The 25,109-nt window shown below is 42.5% G+C and overlaps 1 protein-coding gene across 3 annotated transcripts in view; it reads right to left on the bottom strand.

Moving 5' to 3' along the window:
- The window catches only part of opn5 (opsin 5), a 168,665-nt gene that overhangs the window by 51,388 nt on the left and 92,168 nt on the right, over positions 1-25,109 (bottom strand). For 2 of the 3 annotated variants that reach the window (XM_050058873.1, XM_050058874.1), the window contains one exon: positions 15,660-15,806. The exons of the other annotated variant lie outside the window; for it this stretch is intronic. In XM_050058873.1, coding sequence (XP_049914830.1) covers positions 15,660-15,783 — 124 coding nt within the window. In that variant the 5' untranslated portion in view covers positions 15,784-15,806. The remainder of the gene's footprint in view (positions 1-15,659; positions 15,807-25,109) is intronic. 3 annotated transcript variants of the gene reach the window in all.

Below are 25,109 nucleotides of genomic sequence, written 5' to 3'. Positions count from 1 at the left end.
GTTAATTAACATAATTAATGATTATTAATAATAATTATTAATTATTTCCAAGAGCCAATTTGATACTTTAATTTAAGATCTATTACAAGGTTAGGCCCTTGGTGAGGCATAGATCCCAACAACATGGATATTTCACGAACATCTTCCCCCAAGTAGCACAGAAGATCTAAACAGTCAGCCCAGCTTCAAGATTAGTGTGACCTATTCAATATCTGACCAAATGTCTCTCCTTCTGTTCCTCAGTTATGATGTCGAGTAATGGCCAGAAAAGTGTTTTTGAACAACATTATGATGTAACAGTTAAATTGACCTTTGACCTTTTGGATATAAAATGTCATCAATTCATTATTTTATCCTTTTAGATATTTGTGTATTTTTTTTCCATAATTAGCGTATGAATTTTTGAGTTATGGTAAAAAACATGTTTATTAAGGTCGCAGTAACCACCAAAATCTAATTAGTTACTTGTCGCTGTTACTGGGGGTGACCTTTGTAAGCCCTTTTTTCTGGCTTTGAATATTTAGGTTTAACTTTATCTCTAATGTCAAATTATTTTGTTAGTTATCATGAGTTATACACTTTCTAAATATTTAAACTTTACAGGTGTTATGAGTTTGTTGTCCATTCACACATATTGTTTTTTGTCCTTATCATACATTTCTTACAATATACACAATATATAACAATTCTTATTTTTCACTGTTGTTTCCGGTCTACTTATTTGGCACTGAACCTTTTTTGTTGTTACTAAATATGACAAGTATTTATACATTTATGTCATTTTCATTTGCAATTTCTGATTAAGGGCCAGCTGATTAAGGGGGGCGATAAATTACAACAAACATGACTGGAGGTGAGCCACCAAGTTTAAATGTGAGCACTTCAAAGGAAGAAAGGTTTCTACAGGCTATGAGGTTTCATTTGAAATGTTTCTTGAAGATGGTAACAAGGCCATCACCTCGACCACAGCTCCTTGGTCGGCTAAAACAGTATGGCAAGCCGTTTAACATTTAATCGCTAAGTTTGACTATCCGGAATTACCATTATAGATATCAACAACATCATTTTGACTAATTGTAATGTCATTGTGACTATTATGCATTTTAATTGAAGATATCTATGACGTCATTCTGACTAGTCAAAACTACAGTTACAGATATCTATAACGTCATTCTGACTAGTCAAAACTACAGTTACAGATATCTGTAATTCAGTTTTGACTAGTAACATTCAAACTATTTTTGCCATTAATGTGTATGGAGTTTGTCATTATAGATATCTCCAATGTAGTTGCGGATATCTGCAATTCTTATCTGTAATTCAGTTGCAGATATCTACAACGTCATTTTGAGTAGTCATAATTCAGTTGCGGATATCTACAGCGTCATTTTGACTAGTCATAATTCAAGTTCAAGATATCTACAACGCCATTCTGACTATCTGAAACTTAATTCAAGATATCTAGAAAGGACCATGTAGATATCTTCAATTGATGATAATTAAAAATATCTTGAACTTGAATTATGACGCCTCTCGCCCAATGTCAGCTGGGATAGGCTCCAGCCCCCTCAGAGGATGAAGCGGTTAGAAGATGAATGAATGAATGAATGAATGAATTATGACTAGTCAAAATGACGTTGTAGATATCTCAAACTGGAATTACAGATATCAAGGAATCTTATACTGAGAAGAATCAGATTTAACAGCCTGTGCTGGGTTAAAACTAACAAAAACACAAAAACTCATAAACCAACCATAACTGTCTTTATTATTGGCTGAGAAACTCCTGAAATTTTCGGATGACACCACAGTCATCGGTCTAATACCGGACTGTGATGAGTCTGCATACAGAGGTGGAGCAGCTGGTCCTCTGGTGCGGTCAGAACCACCTGGAGCTGAACCCGCTCAAGACTGTGGAGTGGACAGTGGACTTCAGGAGAAGCCCCCCAACACTGCCCCGCCTTGACAATGTCCGGAAAAAGGCCCAGCAGAGGCTGTACTTCCTGCAACAGCTCAGGAAGCTCAACCTGCCTCAGGAACTGCTGATCATGTTCTACACAGCCATAATCCAGTCTGTTCTCTGCACATCCATCACCATCTGGTTTGTATCTGCAACCAAACTGGACAGGAACAGACTGAAAAGGACAATCAGGTGTGCAGAGAGGATTATTGGGATTGATCTTCCCTCCATCGAGGACCTGTACAGGTCAAGGGTAAGGAAACGGGCAGGAAACATCACTGTAGACCCCTCACACCCCGGACACAATCTGTTTAAACTCCTCCCCCTCACACCCCGGACACAATCTGTTTAAACTCCTCCCCTCCAGTAGGCACTACAGAGCACTGTTCGCCAAAACCACCCATCACAAAGACAGTTTCTTCCCCCAGGCTGTCGCTCTGATGAACTCCTAAACAGTCACAGAGTGGCAGGTCAAACAATATTGCATCCTTGTATATTGTAATTTTTTTTTTTATATATATTTTATTTTATTATTTCATGTATAGTTGTATATTTTTTGTATATTGTATATTCTGTATATTCCACTTCTTGCCTAAATTTGTGTACTTATGTCATTTCTGGTACATTGAGAGCTAGTCTACCGGAGTCAAATTCCTTGTATGTACACACATACTTGGCGAATAAAGCTGATTCTGATTCTAATTCTGAATAGATACAAAAGAAGCATTGGTCAATCTGTAAACTCAAAAGCTGCATTAAAAGTGCATGTAACTGGCCCTCAGTTCATGCTGTTGATGCTTTGGAATTTAAGCAGGTCAAATACAGCAGTACTCTGTCACAAAATTCAACAGTTTTTAAGTCAGCTTTATTTAACTTCAAGGTTTGTGTTGCTTTCTCTCAACAGTGGTCAAAAAAATAAGTGCTAAGTAACACTTAAATCACATCATATCTTGATGAACGAATTATTCAAGTTGAAAATCTTTACAGATGTGTATTGTATAATTTGTTTAGAACACAATGAAGTAACAAATCATCACCCTATTGAAGGCTGGATTCAAAATCAGAATGAAAATCCAAGTAAGAAATTGAAATCACAGGCTGATCCAACTTGCGTGAATTTTATCACGGCAACTCATAATGTGACGCAGTAGTGTGTATGGCCCCCACGTGCCTGTGTATGAGTTTGCGGATGGTGTCCAGGGGAATCTCCTCCCAGACATGGATCAGGGCATCAGTGAGCTTCTGAACAGTCTGTGGCAGTACTTGGCGGCATCGGATGCACCAACACATAACGTCCCATAGGTGCTCAATAGGATTTAGGTCAGGGGAATGAGAGGGCAAGTCAATGGCATCAATGCCTTACTCATCCAGGAACTGCCTACACACTCTGGCCACATGAGCTGGGCATTGTCTTGTACCAGGAGGAGCCTAGGGCCCGTAGCACAAGCGTAAGATCTGACAATCGCTCTGAGAATTTCATCCCAGTACCGAAAAGCAGTCATGGTACCGTTGGCTATGACATGGAGATCTGTGCAACCCTCCAAGGATATGCCTTCCCGGACCATCACTGTCCAACCGTCAAACCGGTCATGCTGAATGATGTTACAGGCAGCATATCTTTCATCACGGCATCTCAAGACTCGTTTATGCCTGTCACAAGTACTCAGTGTGAACCTGCTCTCATCTGTTAAGAGAAAGGGGTATCAGTTGCAGACCTGCCAATTCTGGTGTTCTCTGGTGAATGCCATTTGAGCAGCACGGTGCTGGACTGTGAGCAAAGGTCCCACTAGAGGACGTCGGGCCCTCATGCCACCCTCAGGGAGTGTGCTTCTGACTGTTTGGTCAGAAACATGCACAACATTAGCCTGCTGGAGGTCATTTTGTAGGGCTCTGGCAGTGCTCCTCCTATTCCACCTCACACAAATGAGCAGATACCAGTCCTGCTGCTGGGTTGATGCCCTTCTATGGACCTGTCCAGCTCTCCTTGTGTAATGGCCACTCTCCTCGTATCTCCTCTATGCTCTTGAGACTGTGCTGAGAGACACAGCAAACCTTGCGACTGCATGTATGGATGTACCATGCTGGAGGAGCTGGACTACCTGTGCAACCTGATTGGGCTGCAGGTAAGATAAGATAAGATAAGATAAGATACACCTTTATTGATACCACAACTGAGAAATTCCAGTGTTACGGCAGTCAAGGGGAAAGAGTCAGATTAAAGATTTAAACATTTGAAAACTTAAAAAACTAGGCAAGCAAAAAAAGCACAAAAAATACAAGAAACAGCAATAAATAATAATAATAATAATAATGATGATGATGAGCAGTGGATATAAAAGTGAGCAATGGATTAAAGTGAGCATATTTGGTGCAAAGTGAAAATTGTATGTGCAAAATAAACAACAACAAGGGGTACAGTTATGCTTATTATGGTGTCCCTAAAGTGTCCATGGTGCAGTTTATTGTGAGCAGTGTTGGTTTTGTAGCCTGACAGCAGCAGGCAGGAAGGACCTGCGATAGCGTTCCTTCACACACTTTGGGTGAAGCAGTCTATCGCTGAAGGAGCTCTCCAGAGCTTTTATCTCCTCCTGCAGGGGGTGGGAGTCGTTGGTCCTCAGAGATGTCAGAGAACTTCTGCAGATGACAGGTGGGGGTGTCGTATGAAAGGTCTGCAGTGTGGAGGGTGAAGAGAAATGGTGCCAGCACCGTCCCCTGTGGGGCCCCCGTACTGCAGACAACCAAGTCCGATACACTGCGGCCAGTCCGTGAGGTAGTCCAGGATCCAGGATATGAGGTGATTAGCCACCCCTATGTGCTCCAGTTTGAGTGGTATGCTTCTTGGTGTTGGCATAAAATAAATACAGTGTTTTATTGTCTCTGGTCTGGCAGGAAACATACTGGGTAAAGGTAGGCAGGGTGGTGGAAGGACAGGCGTGGTTGAAGTCCCCAGAGATCAGAAGGAGGGCCTGAGGGTGTTGTGTTTGCAGCCTACTTGTAACAGAGTGGAGAATGTCACAAGCAGACACAGCCTTTGCAGACGGGGGGGACATACACTGCTACCATAATGATATGAGAAAACTCCCTGGGTAGATAATATGGTCTCATGCCAACAGCCAGCAGCTCAATGTCCCTGCAGCAATGCTGTTCCTTGATAGTGATGTATCGGTGTGGCACTCTGCATGACATCCCCGTCTCCTTCTCCACAGCTCACAGGGAATATTGTGCCTCTCCACGGGCCACACCGCGGTATGTCGTGGCTCTAACAGCTGGTCCCGGGTGTAAATAATGGAGCCACGGCTGAGCACCGGGTCCCCGCACATGATCATGTCCATAGAAAAATAGGAGAAAGACCGCTATGAAGAGAGCAGTCTTTGTCTCCATACCAAAACAAAACATAAGTGCTAACTAGGTAAACTGAAAAGAACTCAAAGTAAGAAAGTTAAAAAGAAAAAAATTGAGAAAAGCTCAGCGGTGAGCAGGAGCTGCTGTAACAGGCGTCTGCACTGGAGGCCCCATCTTGCTGGTACGGCCTCATGCTACTGGTAGTGACAAGGACACTGGCAGAACACAAAACTAGAGAAGAATCAGCCAGGAAGGATAAGAAGAGAGCAACTGTCTGTGACCACCACATGCCAAACCATTCCCTTTTTGGGGATTGTCTTGCTTTTGCCTCTCCATTGTACCTGTTGACACTTTAATTTGATTCACAATCACTTGTGCTTACTAAATGGACAGATTAATATTCCTGAAGTTTAACTGACTAGGTGTTATACTGTGATGATTAAGTGTTGCCTTAATTTTTTTGAGTAGGGTATTTTCTCTCTATAAATTAAGCTAGTTTCCCATAATGCCCCTTAACTGCCTGTACAAATAGAATGTGTCCCTCCCTTTGCCTGTCATACCAAAGCCTCAGTAGAATGAGGTCATTAAAAGAATTTACAGTTTGATGAGGCAATGAGCAGACATGCAACTGGGGGCTCCAGGTTAACTTTTCTACACCTTCTAAATCTAATAAATTGTCAGCAACTTTTCGACCAATTCACATTTTGTACTTCCATAAAGGAGTGTTACAGCATAATTACACTTGTTGTAACATCTATGACAATGACAATAAAGGAATTCTGATTCTGATTCTGAATCTTCTGATTCTAACAACTTAAAGCAGAAACAGTCGACAACAACAAGCTGACCTTCAAGCATCTTGGCTAAGACAGCTACCATGGCCTTCACCGCATCAGCCGACAACAGGAGCAGCGCTGACCCAATCAAAAAGAAAGGCCTGGAGGCTCTAGTCAGTTGACTCCCTGGGACAACAATTGACATCATTTAACAACTGCCTCACTAAAACTGGAGCCTTGGTGAGTGAAAACTGATCTCCAGGTCTCATTCAAAATGACACCTACTACTTTGACTCACTGCAAAGGACTTCAACAACCAGCACTTTGATACCACCGGCTAGTAGATGCTGATCTTGTTAAAGGGACCCAAACTCACAAAAGCCAATGTGTAAACATAAATGGACAGTAAAAGTGAACCTGAAAAGCAAATGTCTTTAACATCTCTGTAAGTTTGTATGCACTTAATAACCTGGTGTGGAATCAGTATGAGGTATGAATATGTTTGACAGTCAGCAGTTGCATTGCAATTTCTTATTCTTTGATGTTACTACTGTAACATTTTTATTTAGACATACTTGTCAAAGACTACTTTTTTGTAGTCCAGATGTTAGTGTGGGTGAGGTGCTGGTCTCTGTGAGAGTGAGATGGTTTATGTGATCCTACTGCTAGTTCTAGGTCTTAGGATGAGCTTAGGAATGTTTGATGTGTTTCTTAGCTCTCTGTACTGAGAGTTTTGTTCTTGGGGAAAATGAGTGTATGGTCCTACAGGTCTGTTTTTGTCTCATTTTTCCCCCTTTCCCTTTCTCCTTTCAAAAAGGCTCTATATTATCTCGTCATATAATGTTTGGCTATGGCTAATGTAACAGAAAGCTGAGGAGCATGTCTGAGGTATGTCTCTTGGAATGTGAAAGGGATCAATGGCCCAGTCAAGAGAGATAGATTTTTTTTCCACCTAAAACACCTCAAAACCCAGGACATTTTGTCTGAAAACCAAGGATCACCATAGGTTAAAGGAAGGTTGGCTGAACCTTCCGCTCCAATTTTTGTTGCACATCAAGGGGTAAAGCTTTTTAAATACATAAAAAGTATAGTTTAGCCCAACTAATGTCATAGCTGACCTGCAAGGCTGTTTTGTGATAGTTTCAGGTTCCCTCACTAATGCTGCTGTTGTTCTTGTCAATCTCCACCCAACTGGTATGATGAAGCATTCACTGGAAAGGTGATTTCATTTTTACCTCACCTCAACTCTCTAAACTGTGCAATAGATCCATTATTATAAGTCTTGCAGTCCCTTTTCCAGAATGGCCAAAAACAATCTCATTGTTTATGAATCCAATAAGAAGAAAATGTTCTCCCTTTACTCACAGAATTACTTTTTTTATGGATAACTATTTTCTCTTTGCTGCCAATAGCACAGAATATTCAAGTGAAGCTCAGCGCAAGTTCAATCAGGAAGACCTTTCTGTGCTTATTCATTCACAATTCTCCCTCTCTCACTCCCACTGCTTCCTCCAATCAGCTGCCACCGGGCATGCACTCTTCTAGCTGTCCTATCGTAATTAGCCACGATCATCAGCACCCATCCTTCAATCCTCATCTCTTCTCACCTCCTCTACCACCACCAGCGTCTAGACCCCGGGGGGGGTTCCCTAATTGGATACGGATCCATCACCCTCCTCATAGCTCTCCATCTCAAAGGGGTCTAATCGCCAAAGACTTTTCACATTTTCACATTTCATTCTCATGTGCATTTGTAATTAAATATTTTCTTTCCTAACCAAAAAATGTGTCTCTCCTGATTGAACTATAGTTACATCAGATCACGCTCCATTGTTACTTGACCTCTCATTCATTCTCTTGTCCCCCCTTTATTTGAGATCCTTAAGAGGTTTTGAATTGATTCCAAAATTATATCCTGGATAATACTTTTATATATTTTATTTAAGGTTTCCCTAAGTACTAATGTAATAAAGTCCCAGTAATTCACACCAGGTAGAGGATCTCGCCAGGGGTGCCCCTTATTTGCTTTGGCAATCGAACTTCTGTCTGTTGCACTTAAATCTGTTGGTTTTGGTCATGAAATCCTCTAGGGCTGTACCCAAATATTCGGATATTCGAATATTCGTTTCTATGGGTAGGTATTCGTGATGAAAATTTGGTATTCGATATTCGTTTTTTTATTTACTTTTTTTTTTTTACATATTTTTTTGGTGCTAAATGTAGTCTTTTTGTTGTTGGTAAATGTAGGTTATCAATAAAAATCNTTTTGTCAACATTTGTTTCCCCCGTTTTGTACAATAAATTATTGTTTAAAGTTTCAACAAGTTTCTTTTGGAGTGCGTGACACAAGTGTGTTTTGAAAACAGCCGCTGACTGTCACCCACTCAATGCATCAGTACCTTCAGATGCCATGACAGTAATAGCCAATAATGTCAAAATATCATTTACAGACCGATTTAACAGACGATCACTGCTGCCCGACCCGCAGGTCCATTTGCGGGTCCCACGGGTTACGGGTCGACCCGCACATCACTACTCAGCTCAGTCTATAAAGGCTGTATACACAACAGTAAGGCTATAGACATTATATTCTATTCAGGCCGGCACAACCAGCAGCACATTGGCTCTACAGTGCACGGCACTGCTGATTAACCATTTTATTGCAGCACAGAGTGTCTGCCAGCAACCAATTACTTGCAGAGGCTTCCAATTTAATCAGAAGACAAATTAAACAGGATGACTAGCCAATGTGAAAATCAAAAGAAAGCATAGAATAATGTACTGAAGGAGACTGTTGTGCCATCACATTTTTTTGTGGTTTGAGAGCAAAGATCCGGTCGCCGTTGTGCAAAACTCCGCAATACAATTAGGTCCAAAAAAAACCCAGAGTCCCGGAGTCCCGGAGTCCGCTTTTTGTACCTCTTCAAATGTCTGCCCGTCTTTTTATGCGAATCTTTTTACTGTACAATAAACAAACTTGAAATTTGCTCTTTTTTATGGAAAGGCAGGAAAAGTCCTGCATGTAACATTTGGTTGGACAAATTTATGGAAAATGACATTAAATGATATTTGCTGTTCAACTTTATGTCCAGGTATCTCTGTATAAATAATAAAAGCTAAAATGAATACACTTTTTACTACAGTTGTGACACTACATTGAACACAGTTTCTGAAGTGCTGGTGAGTCGAGCTGCTATCAGTTAGCTGCAAACTTACCACTGTATAGCTGTACAACTAACTGGTAATGCATTCCAACATAAACAGTAAGATGTCAGATGAAGGACAATCTATCCTAAAGGAATATAATTCAGTTTTATTTAGATATTAGATGGAAAAATGTCAATATGCGCTGGATTATGCCTGTTTTCCTTTTTTTTTTTTTTAAGATATTTTTGGGGACATTTTTGCCTTTAATTGATAGGAAAGCCAAGCACGAAGGGAGTAGAGAGAGAGGGAATGACATGCAGCAAGGGGCCACAGGCTGGTGTAGAACCCGGGCCGCTGCGGCAACAGCCTTGTACATGGGGGGCCTGCTCTATCCACTAAGCCACCGACACCCCCGTTTTCCTATTAACATGATGCCATCTTTGACTTCAATATTCTATGTTAAAGATTATCTAACATGTGTTAATCAGTGTGCATGAATTAAGTAACTGAGGAGTAGATATTAAAGCCACAAGCAGCATTAATCGGGTCCAAGCAGATTGCAAGAATTTGAATGTTTGTTTCTTTTTAAATTGACAAGAAACAAAACTCTTGATATTCTTTAACATTATTGTTGCTGGTCATCACTATATGCTAATACTCTGTTGACATTCATTCAAATTAACACAAGAAATTTGTGCTCTAGATAACAGATCAGCACTCAGTGAATTACCTCCTAAGCCCTATGAGAAGCTTTTATGGCAAGGCTTAACTATACAGACCAATAAGCAATGATAACTAACACATCTTTGGGGTCATCAGGTAGGAACCTCCTTTCACCAGTGTTTCGTCTAGTTGGTCCCACGACACCTCCAGGAGGCTAGACAGTGATCTCTGGCATCCCAGAGACACTCCCCTAATGCCAACTCTCACTCCTTCCCACACCGACCCAACAACCTCCTTTACCTTACATTACACATGGCTTTCTCAGCCCAAACAGCACTGCCACCTTCAACAAACCCAGGTTCGGTTTATGCGAGCTCCAGGTAGTTACCGTGCCGATACTACCTTTCCTAGCACATTCACCGTACCCTATTTCACACGCTACATATCATAACTCCAATATAAACTAAAGTTAAGGGAGATAGAAAAGATTAACTCACAGAATCAGCAAACACACTCACCTTGCCGCATGGTCTCAAACAAAAGGGATTCAAATAGGCCACTCCCACACTTAAAAAACATTCCTCTTCCTGGATTTTCTCCTGACAGGACTGATTGGTGGATCTCTCCACCTGATCTCAAGGAGTTATGTACCCTGCCTAGTAAGTCCCCCTGCTGGCCCCTAACTAATATTATTCCTCCTCATCCAAATCCACTGACTAGATCTAGCTGTTTCATCTGACATTTCCTTCACTGTCTTCCTCACACTCTGTCCCCGCACTCCGAGTTCCCCCAGGAGTGAGACAACTGATCTTGCTTTGAATCCCCTACACCCCACTTCCACTGGACAAATCCAAGTTTTCCACCCTCGCTGCCCAGCTTCCTTCCTAAGTCTACATACCTAAGCTTTTTTCTTTCATAGGTTTCTTCCACCAAGTCTTCCCAAGGAACTGTCAGCTCAATGAAACAAACTATCTGTCGACTCACTGACCACAATACTATGTCCGGCCTCTGATTGGTACAAACTATTTCCTGGGGAACAGCAAGCATTCCCCCTAAATCTACTTGCATTTCCCAATTACAAGCACCTTTGAGGCGGCCACACCCTTGCCTCCTTACTAACTTATCACTTCTGTATTTCTCCCCCTCACAAACAAAATATGCTTTAAGGTTGCAGTACCTAAACACAATGGGCATGATGGGTCCCCATTTACCCACAGTTTTAGGTTCTGAGGGGTTGGTAAAACATCGTATGTAGCCCCTACCAGGAATCTAATACAATTCTCCTCCATATTCCACATGTCCCTCCAACTATGCTTCTTCTCTTCACTTTCCCAATTCAACCACTGTCCCTGCTTAGCCTGGGCCACTACCTTTGCACTCCTTATTATCTCCTGCTGTCTACGTATCTGTTCCACAACCAGCTTGCTTTTATCTTTGGGACCTGCTTTATTCCATACTGGTTTGCCTGAGCCAAGTCCCAGGCCTCCACAGCCAAACTGAACATTACCTACAATCTCTGCATGCCTAAGAGCTGCCTCTACCTCCTGAACTGCCAATCTTGGCTTCCATTTCCTCCCCTTGGTTGGATTTGGAACCACACTCCTAACTACCATGTCAATTTGTTATGCTGATCTGTTCTGTACGACATCTATTGCACGTCTGTCCGTCCTGGAAGAGGGATCCCTCCTCAGTTGCTCTTCCTGAGGTTTCTACCGTTTTTTTTTCCCTGTTAAAGGGTTTTTTTGGGGAGTTTTTCCTTATCCGCTGTGAGGGTCATAAGGACAGAGGGATGTCGTATGCTGTAAAGCCCTGTGAGGCAAATTGTGATTTGTGATATTGGGCTTTATAAATAAAATTGATTGATTGATTGATTGATTACTCCCAGATAACAACAGCTCTGTTCTGACCTTGGTACATTTAAATTCCTCTTTTAAACTAGATACTGGCAGCTGAAGTATCCCTTTTCCATACAATGCAACACTACTTAAGACACCTAGGAGTGCCCGACCACTTCCTAATATAGGAGCTAACTGACCTTTCAATTCTCTCCACAATGGATATTGGAATTTCATAAATTGACAGTGGCCACATTAACCTGGCATATATGAATCTACTGTCAGAAACATTTGGTTATGACCTTCACATGACTACATATGTATTAGATTTTTTATTTTGTTAATGATCTGGAATGCATCCCAAGTCTATTAATACACAAATAGTCCTATTATGTGAAAAGTGTAACTACAATTATCTTGGAAAATGCAAAGATTCAGACTACCTTCAGGACTGCACAAACAGGGTTTGAAAACTTTGCATTCAAAGACAACAACCTTATTACTTAAACTACTCAGCAGGTCATTGTGGATCACAGATTTTTTTTTTTTCTTCAAAGATTATTTTTAGGGCTTTTTGCCTGGAGAGTGACAGGAAAGTGGGGAGAGAGATGGGGTATATGTGTCAACTCAGTCACAACACTGAATGGTGAAAACTGAACTACGAATCCCTGAAGCTGATTATGAGATATAATCTTTTCGCATTTGTGGCACCCTCTATTGGCAGAATATCCCAAGACTGCTCAGTGAGGCTCAGACAAAGCATCTGCACATGTGCACCAACTTTGGTTACAAGAGCTTAAGCCATTTTTTGATTTATGAGTACTTGTTTAATGACAAATCTTTAAAAATGTACAACTTAAAAACAGTTTGACTTGTTGAAATTTCCTTGATAGATTTAGATAAGCAATTCCTGTAGATTATCCTGAAAAAAAATTTAAGTTCGAAATATATTCGAATATATATATTTTTTATAAGTTCGAACCTAAATTTGATAATTCGAATATCATTAATAATTAATGAATACTATCAATAATGTTGTATATCACGGCGAATCCCGTTCAGGCGGAGATGGCTCACGCACAAGCCGGGCCAGAGAGGGACGCAGCGACAGAGGGAGAGGCGCCGACGGAGGGAGAGGCGCCGACGGAGGAGCCCACTGCGCCAACACCACCCACTGCGCTGTCTACGATGTGTGACCTGTTTGGGGAGACATATAGGGAGAGTGTTGCACCTGCTGCGTCCCTTCCTACCCTTTTTGAAGAAGAGATGAAATGTTACCAGAATGAGACACCACTACGAGCCGACCAGGACCCACTCTTGCAAGTATCCAAACATTGCTCAGATAGCGAGGCAGAAGTTGGTCATACCTGGCACTTCAGTGAGGTCAGAACGGGTGTTTTCATCCAAGTGTCACGTTCACGTCAGCAATAAGCATCTTATTTTTTTTTTTTTTTTTTTTTGTAGAAAAAATAATAATAATAATAATAATAATAAATTCGAATATTATTCAAACTCTACTAAATTAATTCGAAAATATTTCGACAGGAGGGGATGGCGGTGCATGAATGGATTTACCCCTCCCACTTGTGGTAGATGATATTTCTTATCCCGTGCGAATTGGCCATTAATATTACCAACGTCCTGTGGTAAAGTGACTTACCCCACATGCCCATGTAAAACTAATCCCGTCCGAATAGTACTTAAACCATATTTCAGATAGTCAGTCAGTGAGTGTCATTTAGAAGAAAAAGAAAGAAAGAAAGAAAGAAAGAAAACAACAGAACTCCAGCAATGAGTGTGCTACCTGGACCCCTAATTAGTAATTTCTGCACAAAAACATTTTTTTCCCTTGAGATTAAATATAGTTGACTTGCTCTCAACTTTCTCTACTCATATATTTTGCTTATTATTCTTAATATCTCTTAAATATACTTACACTCATGTAGCCTTTATCTAAACTAAGCACAAAAAGTAAAGACATTTGTGTTCGGTAGATTATTTCTTTGTTGTAACAATGCTTCTTGGCAATAAATCCTATACCATTGGAAAGCCTGTTTATTTTCCTTTTAAATGGTGCCACATTTGTAAGGAACATGCATTTGTGAGCAGCAGAGCTGAGTATGTGGGTTGCGCCCATGAAAAATTTGCCAAATCTCCTCTACCAATGCCAAACAGCTTTTTTTGCTGTTGCTATTTACTCTTGTTTGGGGTTGTTTGGTGGATTGGATGATTGAAGTCTGAAGAAACAAGACATATTGGCAATTTAACAATTCATTCATTTAACAAACAGGAGCCTCAGTAGCATGTGGAAGAACCATACACAGCCACAACAGCCTGGCACCTTCTCCTCATGCTGGTCACCAGCCTGGTCACACACTGCTGTGAGATGGCATCCCATTCTTCAACCAGCATTTGTCGCGAGTCAACCAATGTGGTTGTGTTGGTCACTCTGACACGAACAGCACGCCCAAGCTGATCCCACAGGTGTTCAATGGGGGTGAGGTCAGGACTGCTGGCAGGCCATTCCATCCTCTCCATTCCTAAATTCTGGAGGTAGTCTCTGATAAACCCCACTCCCCATTCGGTCCCAGACTGTGGAGATATGGGATTGCCACTGGTTGCAGAATTTCATCTCGATATCTCTCTGCATTGAGATTGCCTCCAATGATGACAAGCCTCATTTTTCCAGTGGGGGAGATGCCGCCCCACACCATCACACTTCCTCCACCAAAAGATGTTACTCTATAGGTGCAGCAATCAGCAAAGCATTCTCTGCATCTTCTCCACACTTTGACCCTATGATCCAACTGCTGTAGGCAGAATTTGGACTCATCGCCGAGTCGTTCCTCCAAATGTTCAGGTTCCAGTGCATGTGTTCCCGACACCAGCGCAAACGGGCCTGACAGTGAAGGGCAGTCATGACAGGCCTCCTGGCAGCCCTATGATCCTGGAGGTGGCTGTGTGCAGTCTGTTCCAAATTGTCAGCACCTGTGGGTACCAGAAGTTCAAAACAAGAGTCAATAGCAACAGCAAAAAAAACTGTTTGGCATTGGCAGAGAGGATTTGGCAAATTTTTCATGGGTGCAACCCACATACTGAGCTCTGCTGCTCATCCCACAAATGCATGTTCCTTACAAATGTGGCACAATTTAAAAGGGAAATACACAAGCTTTCCAATGGTATGATTTATTGCCAAAAAGCATTGTTACAACAAAGAAATAATCTACCAAACACAAATTTTCTTACTTTTTATGCTTACGTAGTTTATTTATTGTCTCCATCTGAACATTTTGTGCCACAGAACACACTGTATTATTTTTCATCTCATACATTACACTTACATGGTGTTGCAAGGTGTTACAAAGTTTCTTATTTTTTTAGGAACCATTGTATGCTTCTTTTACAGTCAGCCTAAGCAACCCCACTCCTTAAAGACAGCTTCCTGTATGTCATGTAGTTTTGGACCACTCAAAGCACTTTATGCTACATGTCACATTCACCCACTCACATAAACATTCATACACTGGTGGATGAGCCTGCCATGCAAGGTGCCAACCTGCTCAACATGATCTAATCTAATGCTCATTCACAACGTATTCGCATCCATTGGCACAGCTTATGGAGGCAGTATCTTTGCCAAGGACTGCATGCATAACATGACAAACGAAACTTAAAAATTGAACTGAACTGGTTCTCAGTGGTTAAAATTGTACATATTTTCTAAAATGAATGTACAAGAGTCACTTCAAACATTTATTGCCTGCCACAGACTTTTATCATCTGTTCTCTTCCTTACTGCCTCACAGTGAGATGTTGTTGAAAACATATGGTGGTATTAAGCCTGACTGCATGAGCACTTGACATGACTTTCAGTAAAAAGATATACAATAAAACATGAAGAGATGAAGAGAAAGCAATCTTTGCAATCAGACTGACCTATGACACAGATGTAAAAGGCTGCAACAATATCCGCCTCTCTTGAGAGTCTCGAGGCGAAGGGGTCACCATGGAGGAGATAAACAGGGATGTACGGAGGGTGCGACGATGTCTCGTTCTCCATCACTGACAGCAGTGGGAAATGTCCTGTGAAGTGGAGGAAAAGGCTAAGACAATGAAGCTGCTTCCTCAAATGAAAAACAATTCACACACACAGGCATCAGGTAAACACATAGACCACGGAACCGGGGGGGCCAGGGGGGCCATGGCCCGGGTAACTTTTGTACTCTGACATAGAGGGCTGCATTGGGATTGGGTCCCGCCGGGTCCCCATTAAACAGTAGAAGAAGAAGAAAAGAAGAAGAAGAAGAAGATGTAGCCTAGCGACAGGATGTCAACACAGGAACTTGGTGCACATCCATGAGCATTTCCACTCCATATTTATTCATAAATGGACGAATATGCCCTGAACCAGCTTTCATACCAATTTGCCGCTTGCTCCACCTGTCTGTCTGTCTGTCTGTCTGTCTGTCAGCTCCATCTGTCATGAGACAAACATGAAAGAAGACGTGCAGTTTATTGTGTTTCACCGGCGACGAGCTGTCATTACGCACGACTATTACGCACGTCTGCGCGCTCTTTATAACTCACTATGTGAACCTATGTTGCATAATAAAAATTTGCGCCCTCGTAATTTTTAACCGCGCCCTCAGCAACTTCATCCTGGCGCCGGGCTTGCCTTAACTGCGTGATTATATAAAGGTAGAAAAATAAATAAATACAGAGGAGGAGAACAGAATATGAAACAGCCTTTATTTCATTAAAAACTAAATGAAAACAACGAAATAGGAGCGCTATTCCTGACCAGTGCGTCAAAAGACATGCAGGCCAGGGAAACGAAACAAACAACCCCATGAATCTCTTTATTAATAGCCTATAAAATGACGTGTTTTCTCCTGCGGGACGGGAGAAGACACAAAATCAATGCATCTCTATTATTGTGCGGGCATAAATTCTCAGAGTTTTGCGGGAGCGGGCGGGAGTGGACATACACATTGCGGTTGCGGGCGGTAATGGTCAGAAATTCAGCGTTCTGGTTACTTTTCAGTAACTGCGCAGCTGCGCTTGTTTTGTTGTTGTGTGTGTGTGTGTGTGTGTGTGTGTGTGTGTGTGTGTGCGGCTCTGCACATCAGTCTGATATGAGTGCTGACTTGTGATGATAATGAATATGATGTTGATTTAGATTCAAGGCAGCAAGATGAGTTTTGGTTGTGGTTGTGGACTGGATGTACTTTGTTGTTTGCTATAGTTTCATCTGTGCGTTTATGTGTAAATAGGCTTGGCCTGTTGTGTGTGAATGTTAGAGTGGGATCAGAGGGGTTAATCTGAGCAAGCATGTGTTCGTGTTCATGCGTGTACTGTAGATGTGACTGTGTGGCGTCAGAATAAAAAAAGTGCTCCACAACGTTATTTAATACATCAGTAATATTGTCTGTTTCAATGCATATGCCCCCCCACCCCCTCTGCGTGACTTGAAATTATGCCCCCCCTTGTTCAGATGCGTTCCGCGGTCCATGGGTAAACAGGACACATGATTATTACATTAATGAACCTATATTATGCAGTGTATAAATTGCAAACACATACATGCAGGCGTAAAATCATTCATAACATCTGCTAGTGTCCAAATGTCGCTGACTGTGTTGTCCAGAGTGGGGCACTGACTTATGCACTGGTGGTATGATGTACGTTGTGGAGCGAGCACACACACACACACACACACACACACACACACACACACTTAAGAATAGCATTAATTAACAACTAACAAACTAACAGTATCTTACAGTACTACTCCTATGTGCTGCCACCCACCACCCATTCCCGTGAGATATGTGTTGGGTCCATTTACTTTTTATATCCCTGCTCACTGTTCTACATTGTGCTAGTTCTGCTACTCAAGATTCAATATCTGTCCTCCCTCAGAGAAGTAAGAAGACCTGGGAAGTTATAATTGGCACCTGCAATTAAGGTAACAGTCTGATTAAACTCTTTAGAAGACTCTTTAAAAAATATGTTCTTGATAATTTTTAGACTTGACTGGGGCAGGGTCAGTTCACTGACACAGTGTGAAAAGAAAACATAATTAGGAATGAGATTAACAAAATGCTGTGTCCAACATGTCCAAGCTGTGCAATATAATGGTTATCATCAACCTGGTGTGCACAAAGCAACCCTGTAACTGTACAGGGCATTATTAGACATTAGATGATTCTGCTAAATATATACGTACTGTATAACTTTTTTTTAACCAAGTATAAGTCTCACTGAGACTAAAAATCTCTTTTTCAAGAGGGACCTGGCCAAGTGGGCAACGTGTTTGACTTTAGAATATAAACACAAGCAGTACAGTCAGACAATACAACTGTCACACAATACACGAGTGAACAAAATATCCAGTTAAAATGTATTACAAATGCAGATATAATACATAAAAAGACAGAATTGTCTGTAATGATTTCAGTGAACAATTTGGAGCAATCACAATGAGGGCAACATTTTCTCAGTCTTCTGTACTGTACTTAAATGTACTTTAATGTACTTAAATTTCCCCATCATTATCAGCTCCAACATTTTCAGGTCCCTCTGAACGACATTTCAGGAAGAAGGAATGCTTTTCTGCCTAGTGCTGTTCTAACCCTGCAGGGGACCAACATTATTAATACCAATATTGTCAGAGTGACCTTTTAGGCCCCTAGCCCTCTTATACTGATTGATGCTAGTTGTGCAAGATCTACACATATGACACTGGATGAGATGTGCATCACTGTCCAATCAGATGTATGAAATTAGAGGATGCAGATGGAGCGACCATTTCCATCCTGATGCACGTACAGAATAGAATAAGATATACCACATAGTACATGTTATATTGTAATATTCTACATTTACAACTTTCTAATGTTAGTTAGGAGCTCAACTGTATTACTGTACCACAAAGGTAGGCTACACAATGTGATGTTTCATTTACTCAACTTTTTCTCTCAATGACAAGGTTGCTTTTGAGGGCTCCTATTTGTAGAACAAATTAAACAACAAGATGCTGCACACACTGTATTTTTAAGATCTTTCAACTGTAACATGACAAAGAACATTAATAGAGAGACACCAAAGAGTGAAGTGAATATATTTCAAGTCTAATCCTGGTTGCACTACAATTCAAAAATTCAGTCTGGCGCTATGGGAGACGGCTGTCTCTCCAGTAGCTCTCCAGTTTTAGCTCTTTTTTCCTATCTTTGCTACCTTTTTGCTCTTCTCACGAAGACATTGTGTGTTTTATACATATCCCCTGGATATTTTTAACTTTCCAACGCCACCAGGAGCCAGTTTTCTCACTTATTCAAGAGAGGAACTACTGGCTCTGAAAACAAAGAGACAAGCCGGGATACGACACCCCATCCCGGAAGGCTAGGCTATCGGACAATCGGAGGCACTACAAACCATCCATTCCCTCTGTGATCATGGGGAATGCGAGCTCACTGCCGAACAAGATCGACGAGCTGTCCGCACTGAACAACCGGCGGATTTACTGTGAGAGCAGCTTGTTTATCTTTACGGAGACGTGGCTAACCCACCTCGTACCGGACGCTAACGCGGACCTGCTGGGATTCACTGCTGTGAGAGCTGACAGAGACACTAAAGCGTGCGGGAAAAGCAAAGGTGGGGGACTCATCATGTACATTAACAACCGCTGGTATAACCCAGGACATATCTCCGTAAAGACGGTCTTGTGTTGCTGGGACCTCGAGCTACTAGCCGTTAGCCTGCGGCCATATTATCTGCCGAGGGAGCTTAGTCACGTGATCACCATCTGTGTTTACATCCCTCCGACAGCGGACGCAGCCACTGCATGTGAGAAGATACACTCCGTCACAACAAGGCTGCAGACACAGCACCCTGAGGCATTTATGATCATTTCTGGGGATTTTAATCATGCAACTTTGGACTCTACTTTGGCTGCTTTCCACCAGGTTGTGGACTGTCCAACAAAAAACAACAGGACAATCGACTTGCTGTATGTTAATGTGAGGGATGCATACAGAGTCACACCCACCCCCCCTCTAGGGAGGTCTGACCACAACCTGGTCCACCTACAGCCACAGTACACCCCCCTGGTCCAAAGGCAGCTGGTAACCACTCACTCCATCAGGAGGTGGTCCCCTGAAATGGAAGGTGCCCTGAGAGACTGCTACAACACCACAGTCTGGGATGAGCTGATCAACCCGCACGGTGAGGACATAGAGGGGCTGACACACTGTCTGACGGATTACCTTAACTTCTGTGCAGACGTGGTCTCCCCTACCAGGACTGTCCGCTGTTACCCTAATAACAAACCATGGGTAACGCAGGAAGTCAAAGCTGTCCTCAACAGGAAGAAGGCTGCCTTCAGGAGCAGAGACAAGGAGGCGATGACGGCAGCACAGCAGGAGGTGAAACACTGCGTGAGGGAAGCAAAGGACAGCTACAGGAGAAAGGTGGAGCAGAAGCTGAAAGAAAACAACATGAGGGAGGTCTGGGAAGGTTTGGAAACCATCACAGGCCATAACACAAAGACCAGGGTCATAGGGGGGACAATAGAGAAGGCGAACGAACTTAACGACTTCTTCAACCGGTTCAACCAGCCCATGCAAAACATGCACGAGTGACGTAGACACAGCTTCCCGGCAAAACTTTGGAAGCTGTTGTGATGGTAAGACGTGTTTTGGTGCTCTTCCTGAGTTAGCATGCATAATATTAATCTGTTGTGGCTTAAACTGTATGAAACGTAGTAATATACATTTGTTGACATATTTCTGAATCTTTGTTGATGTTTTTGGTCCGTAAGACGGCCATTTTTTGTGTTAAATCCGCCTAATTTGCGTGCCCTCTGACTCGCTGCAGGAGACTGTCGGAGCCTGTAGCTGTGCATGTGTGTGCTGACTGCCCCTGTGCTACTTTTCATAGGTGCGTTATAGTATTGTTAGTGCAATAATTTGATTATGTGTAATAATTTCATTGTTGTGCACAAAAGTTCTGTGTCACTTGAACTGCATTCATATTGAAGTAGTAGTTTAGTAAAAGGGAATAAGGTTTCTGAATATGCATTTTTATTTTTTGCTCTTACTCTGAAGAAATGCATACATGTACAGTTAATGTGCATACATTTTATTTGTGGCAATACATTTTATTTGTGGCAATATTTTATTTATTTTATTTCATTTTATTTTACTGGAACACACAAAAAAAAAAAACTTTGGAAGCTGTTGTGATGGAGACTGTCGGAGCCTGTAGCTGTGCATGTGTGTGCTGACTGGTGGACACTGGTGGAATCCAAATCACGGTTCACAAACGCAACATTCCAAGTACTCCAAGGCAGTAATGGCAGCTTACTTGGCTATGACACTGCCAGTCAACTGGGACTAATCAAAGTTGCTAACACACTCCACACAGCTCCACAGCAGCCAGTGCAGCCTACGACAACCTCAAACCAGACAGACGTGAATGCAGTAGGTGATCTCCTCACTGAGTATGCTGACCTCTTTTCATGGGGTGGGAAAATTAAAGGGCGTTCAAGTCAAGCTGCACATAAGGAAAGACATTCCTCCAGTCACGCAACCTCACAGAAGAGTACCGTTTCATGTCAGGAAGCGAACTGAAGCTGAACTACAACGCTTAGAGGAACTTGACATCATCGAGAAAGTGGACGGGCCCACTCCATGGGTTTCTCCAATTGTTCCTGTTCCAAAGCCAAAAGACCCAGAAGGAGTGCATGTTTGTGTGGACATGAGGATACCAAATCAAGCCATCGAATGAAAAAGACATCTTACACCTACAGTAGATGACATAATACAAGCGCTCAATGGAGCCAGGTTCTTCACAAAACTGGATTTAAACTGTGGGTATCATCAGCTGGAACTGGAACCATCATCACGATATATCACAACATTCTCCACTCATGTAGGACTGCAACGCTACAAAAGACTGAGTTTTGGAGTTTCCTCGGCAGCAGAGGTATTTCAAAATGCCATTCAGCAAGCCCTGGATGGTATCCCAGGAGTCATCAACCTGAGTGATGACATTTTGGTGTTTGGCAGAACGAAGGCTGCCCATGATCAAGCTCTAAGGGCAACATTTCAGCGACTTAAGGAGAAGAAACTAACTCTCAACCAGGCCAAATGCTCCTACGCACAAACCACTCTGGACTTCTTCAGCTACACATTCTCAGATGGAGGTTTCTCACCTGATCCCTAGAAGGTTCAGGCACTGCATGATGCTGCTGCCCCAACCAATGCCAGCGAGGTCCGCAGTCTTCTTGACATGGCAAATTACAGTGCCCGCTTTATCAAAGATTTTGCCACTATAACTCAACCTTTGAGGGAACTTACCAAAAAAAATGTTTCCTGGACTTGGACAGAGGAACACCAGAAGTCCCTTGATAAAATGAAACAAAGTCTAACAAGTCATGCTGTCATGACCTACTTTGACCCGTATAAACTAACTGAACTGGTGGTTGATGCAAGTCCAGTGGGTCTTGGGGCCATGTTGCCACAGAGAAGTGGCCCACATGAACCAGCCAGAGTGATAAGCTACGCAAGCAGAACCTTGTCCCCCATCGAGCAAAAATATTCACAAACAGAACGTGAGGCTCTCGCCATTGTGTGGGGCTGTGAACATTTTCACATGTATTTTTATGGGGCACCATTTACCCTTGTCAGTGACCAAAAACCTTTGAAATGGATTTTCAATAACCCCAAATCCAAGCCGCCTGCTCGTATAGATGCTGGAGTCTACGTCTTCAGCCTTAGAACTACACAGTCCGATACAAATCTGGCAAGGACAACCCAGCAGACTACATGTCACGCCACCCCGCACATGTGTCATGTCTTTCAGGATGTTTCAAACACCGAACAACAAGTGGAAGAATATGTGAACTTTGTTACTGCAAATGCTGTCCCTAAGGCAATGACACTAACAGAAATTCAGAATGCAACCAAAGCTGCAAAGCAGCAATTCTTTACAAGTCAGGGCAATATCACTTGCACACGAAGGCCACCAGCGGCTGGTCAAAACAAAAAAGCTGATCAGGGAGAAAGTCTGGTTCCCTGGCATTGACAGACAGGTAGAAACCATGATAGCTAGCTGCATCCCATGTCAGGCCGTTGTGCCCAATCACACACAAGAACCTCTCCGCATGTCTGAGCTGCCATCATCACCATGGGAAAAAGTTGGTGTAGACTTCTGTGGTCCATTCCCCTCTGGTGATTACCTTTTGGTGGTCATTGATGAATACTCCAGGTATCCAGAGGTAGAATTTCTGCAGTCCACCTCAGCCAGAGCCACAGTTCCTAAACTTGATAAAATATTCTCGACACTGGGAATTCCGCTTGAGGTCAAAACAGATAATGGCCCACCCTTCCAAAGCTCAGAATTTGCAGATTTCGCAACATACCTGGGCTTCAGACATAGGAAGATAACTCCACTCTGGCCTCAGGCCAATGCAGAGGCTGAACGTTTTATGCGCACCCTTGAAAAGGCTATACGTGCTGCACATGTTGAAGGCCGCCCATGGAAACAGACTCTGTACGCGTTCCTCCGCAATTACCATGCCACGCCTCACTGCTCGACTGGAATAGCTCCTGCTGATGTGCTGTTTGGGAGGCCCCTTCAAATCAAGCTACCTGGATCTCCTCTTCCCTTCCAGTCTCCGACTAATGTGCCACTACGACAGGCAGATGCCCTGGCAAAGAACAGGATGAAACAAAATGCTGACTGGATGTGCCATGTTGCTCCTTTGGCTCTGAGAGTGGGCGACATGGATGGTCCTGTGTTGTCAAAAGAAAGAAGGGGAGCTATGCCCTGCCTACAACCCCGACCCATACAAGGTCATTGCTATCAAAGGTTCCATGGTGACAGCCAAACACAACGACCATGTCATCACCAGAAACTCATCCCACTTCAAGACTCTACCAGCAAATGAAAATCACCCCTGTCAGTCAGGTGGTTTGGTGGACGAGATGTCATGGACTGGACTGAAATCCTTCCTGAACGAACCCCAGAACCCTTAGCCCCTGACCCCCCTGACCCTCCTGGGTCACAGTCACCTGTGCGCAGATACCCAGTCAGGATGAATAGAGGACCCCCATCATACCTCACTGACTTTGAATAATGTGGACAGTTTTCAAAGAAAAAAAAGAGTAAAGAAAGGAGGGTTGTAATGTTCATGATTTATAACATGTGATGTTATGATGTTATAGTTGTTCCACATGTGATGTGTCTTAGGTTGAAAACAGACATTGTTTTATTCAGTCCACAAGGTGGCGTTTTAGTTTCACTGTTTGGTGGAGACTGCAGAAGCAGCGATGTAATCAGAATCAAGATGGTGGCGATAACAGAAATGTAAACAATTGTAACGGAGACTTATAAGTTCACTAAAGAGACTAAAAGCTACTTTTCTGTGTCAGAGTTTTATTCTAGAACTTTACAACTGTCATGGGATGTAACCTGGTCTGCTCTGTTTAACAAAGTAACTCAAACCATTGCCTCTCCATTGTGCACTGGCATCAAGCTGTAACCTCTGGAGTTGAAAAATGAAGCTGACACAGAACTCCCAAAAACTGCAGTTGTTTGAACGGCCACTTGAGGCTGAGCAGGACAGAGGCAGGCAGGGTTGGCAAGGGGAAATAAGTCTGTGAGAAAGTACTGGAGAGTCTTGCATGAGTGGCGAAGAACAATCTGACAAAGAGTGTCCGTATACTGGATGTAAATAATCAGGAACAGGTGAACTGAGCTGCTTTGATGAGGTGTACATGACTGAAGCTGAGTCGCTGAAAAACCAGGATGAATGGGAGGCGGGTCACTGGGCAAGCTGAAATGAGCAGGTGACCAAAAACAAAACCTTATGTTTAATCTCAAAATGGATTAAAAAAACTGCTTCACAGATTGCATATAGGGGCAAGTGTCATGGCGGTGGAGTGGAAGCCTCGCGGACTCCACTCCTTTTGTTTTTTTTTGTTTTTTGTTTTTTGTTTTTTCTTTCTTTTTTTTTTCTTTCTTTTTCTTTTTACCGTCACCCACCCTCCCTGGAGACTAGCCTAACAGCCTTTATTGGAAAAACTTCCTAATATGAGCCAGAGAGGGCCGTGATACACCAAAGTGTGTCAAGGGGAAAGTAAGGAAACAAGCAAGGGGGAGGGGGCAGGTGCTTAAGTCCTGAGTTATATAGTGACAGTGCATGCGGAGAAGAAGGAGGAAAAACAAACAAACAAATAAACAAACAAACAACAACAACAAAAAAAACAACAACAGGGGAGAAACAGGCAGTGCAGCTGATGTATTGTGGCCTTGAGGTGGTTGTGCTCCATGCAGATTATCAAAAATAAACATATACATGTCTACTATACTGTACTGAAA

This window comes from Epinephelus moara, chromosome 12, assembly GCF_006386435.1.
Source record: "Epinephelus moara isolate mb chromosome 12, YSFRI_EMoa_1.0, whole genome shotgun sequence".
Taxonomy (NCBI): domain Eukaryota; kingdom Metazoa; phylum Chordata; class Actinopteri; order Perciformes; family Serranidae; genus Epinephelus; species Epinephelus moara.
The sequence above is the reverse complement of the archived record's forward strand: the minus strand, read 5'-3'. Positions and strand labels throughout refer to the sequence as shown.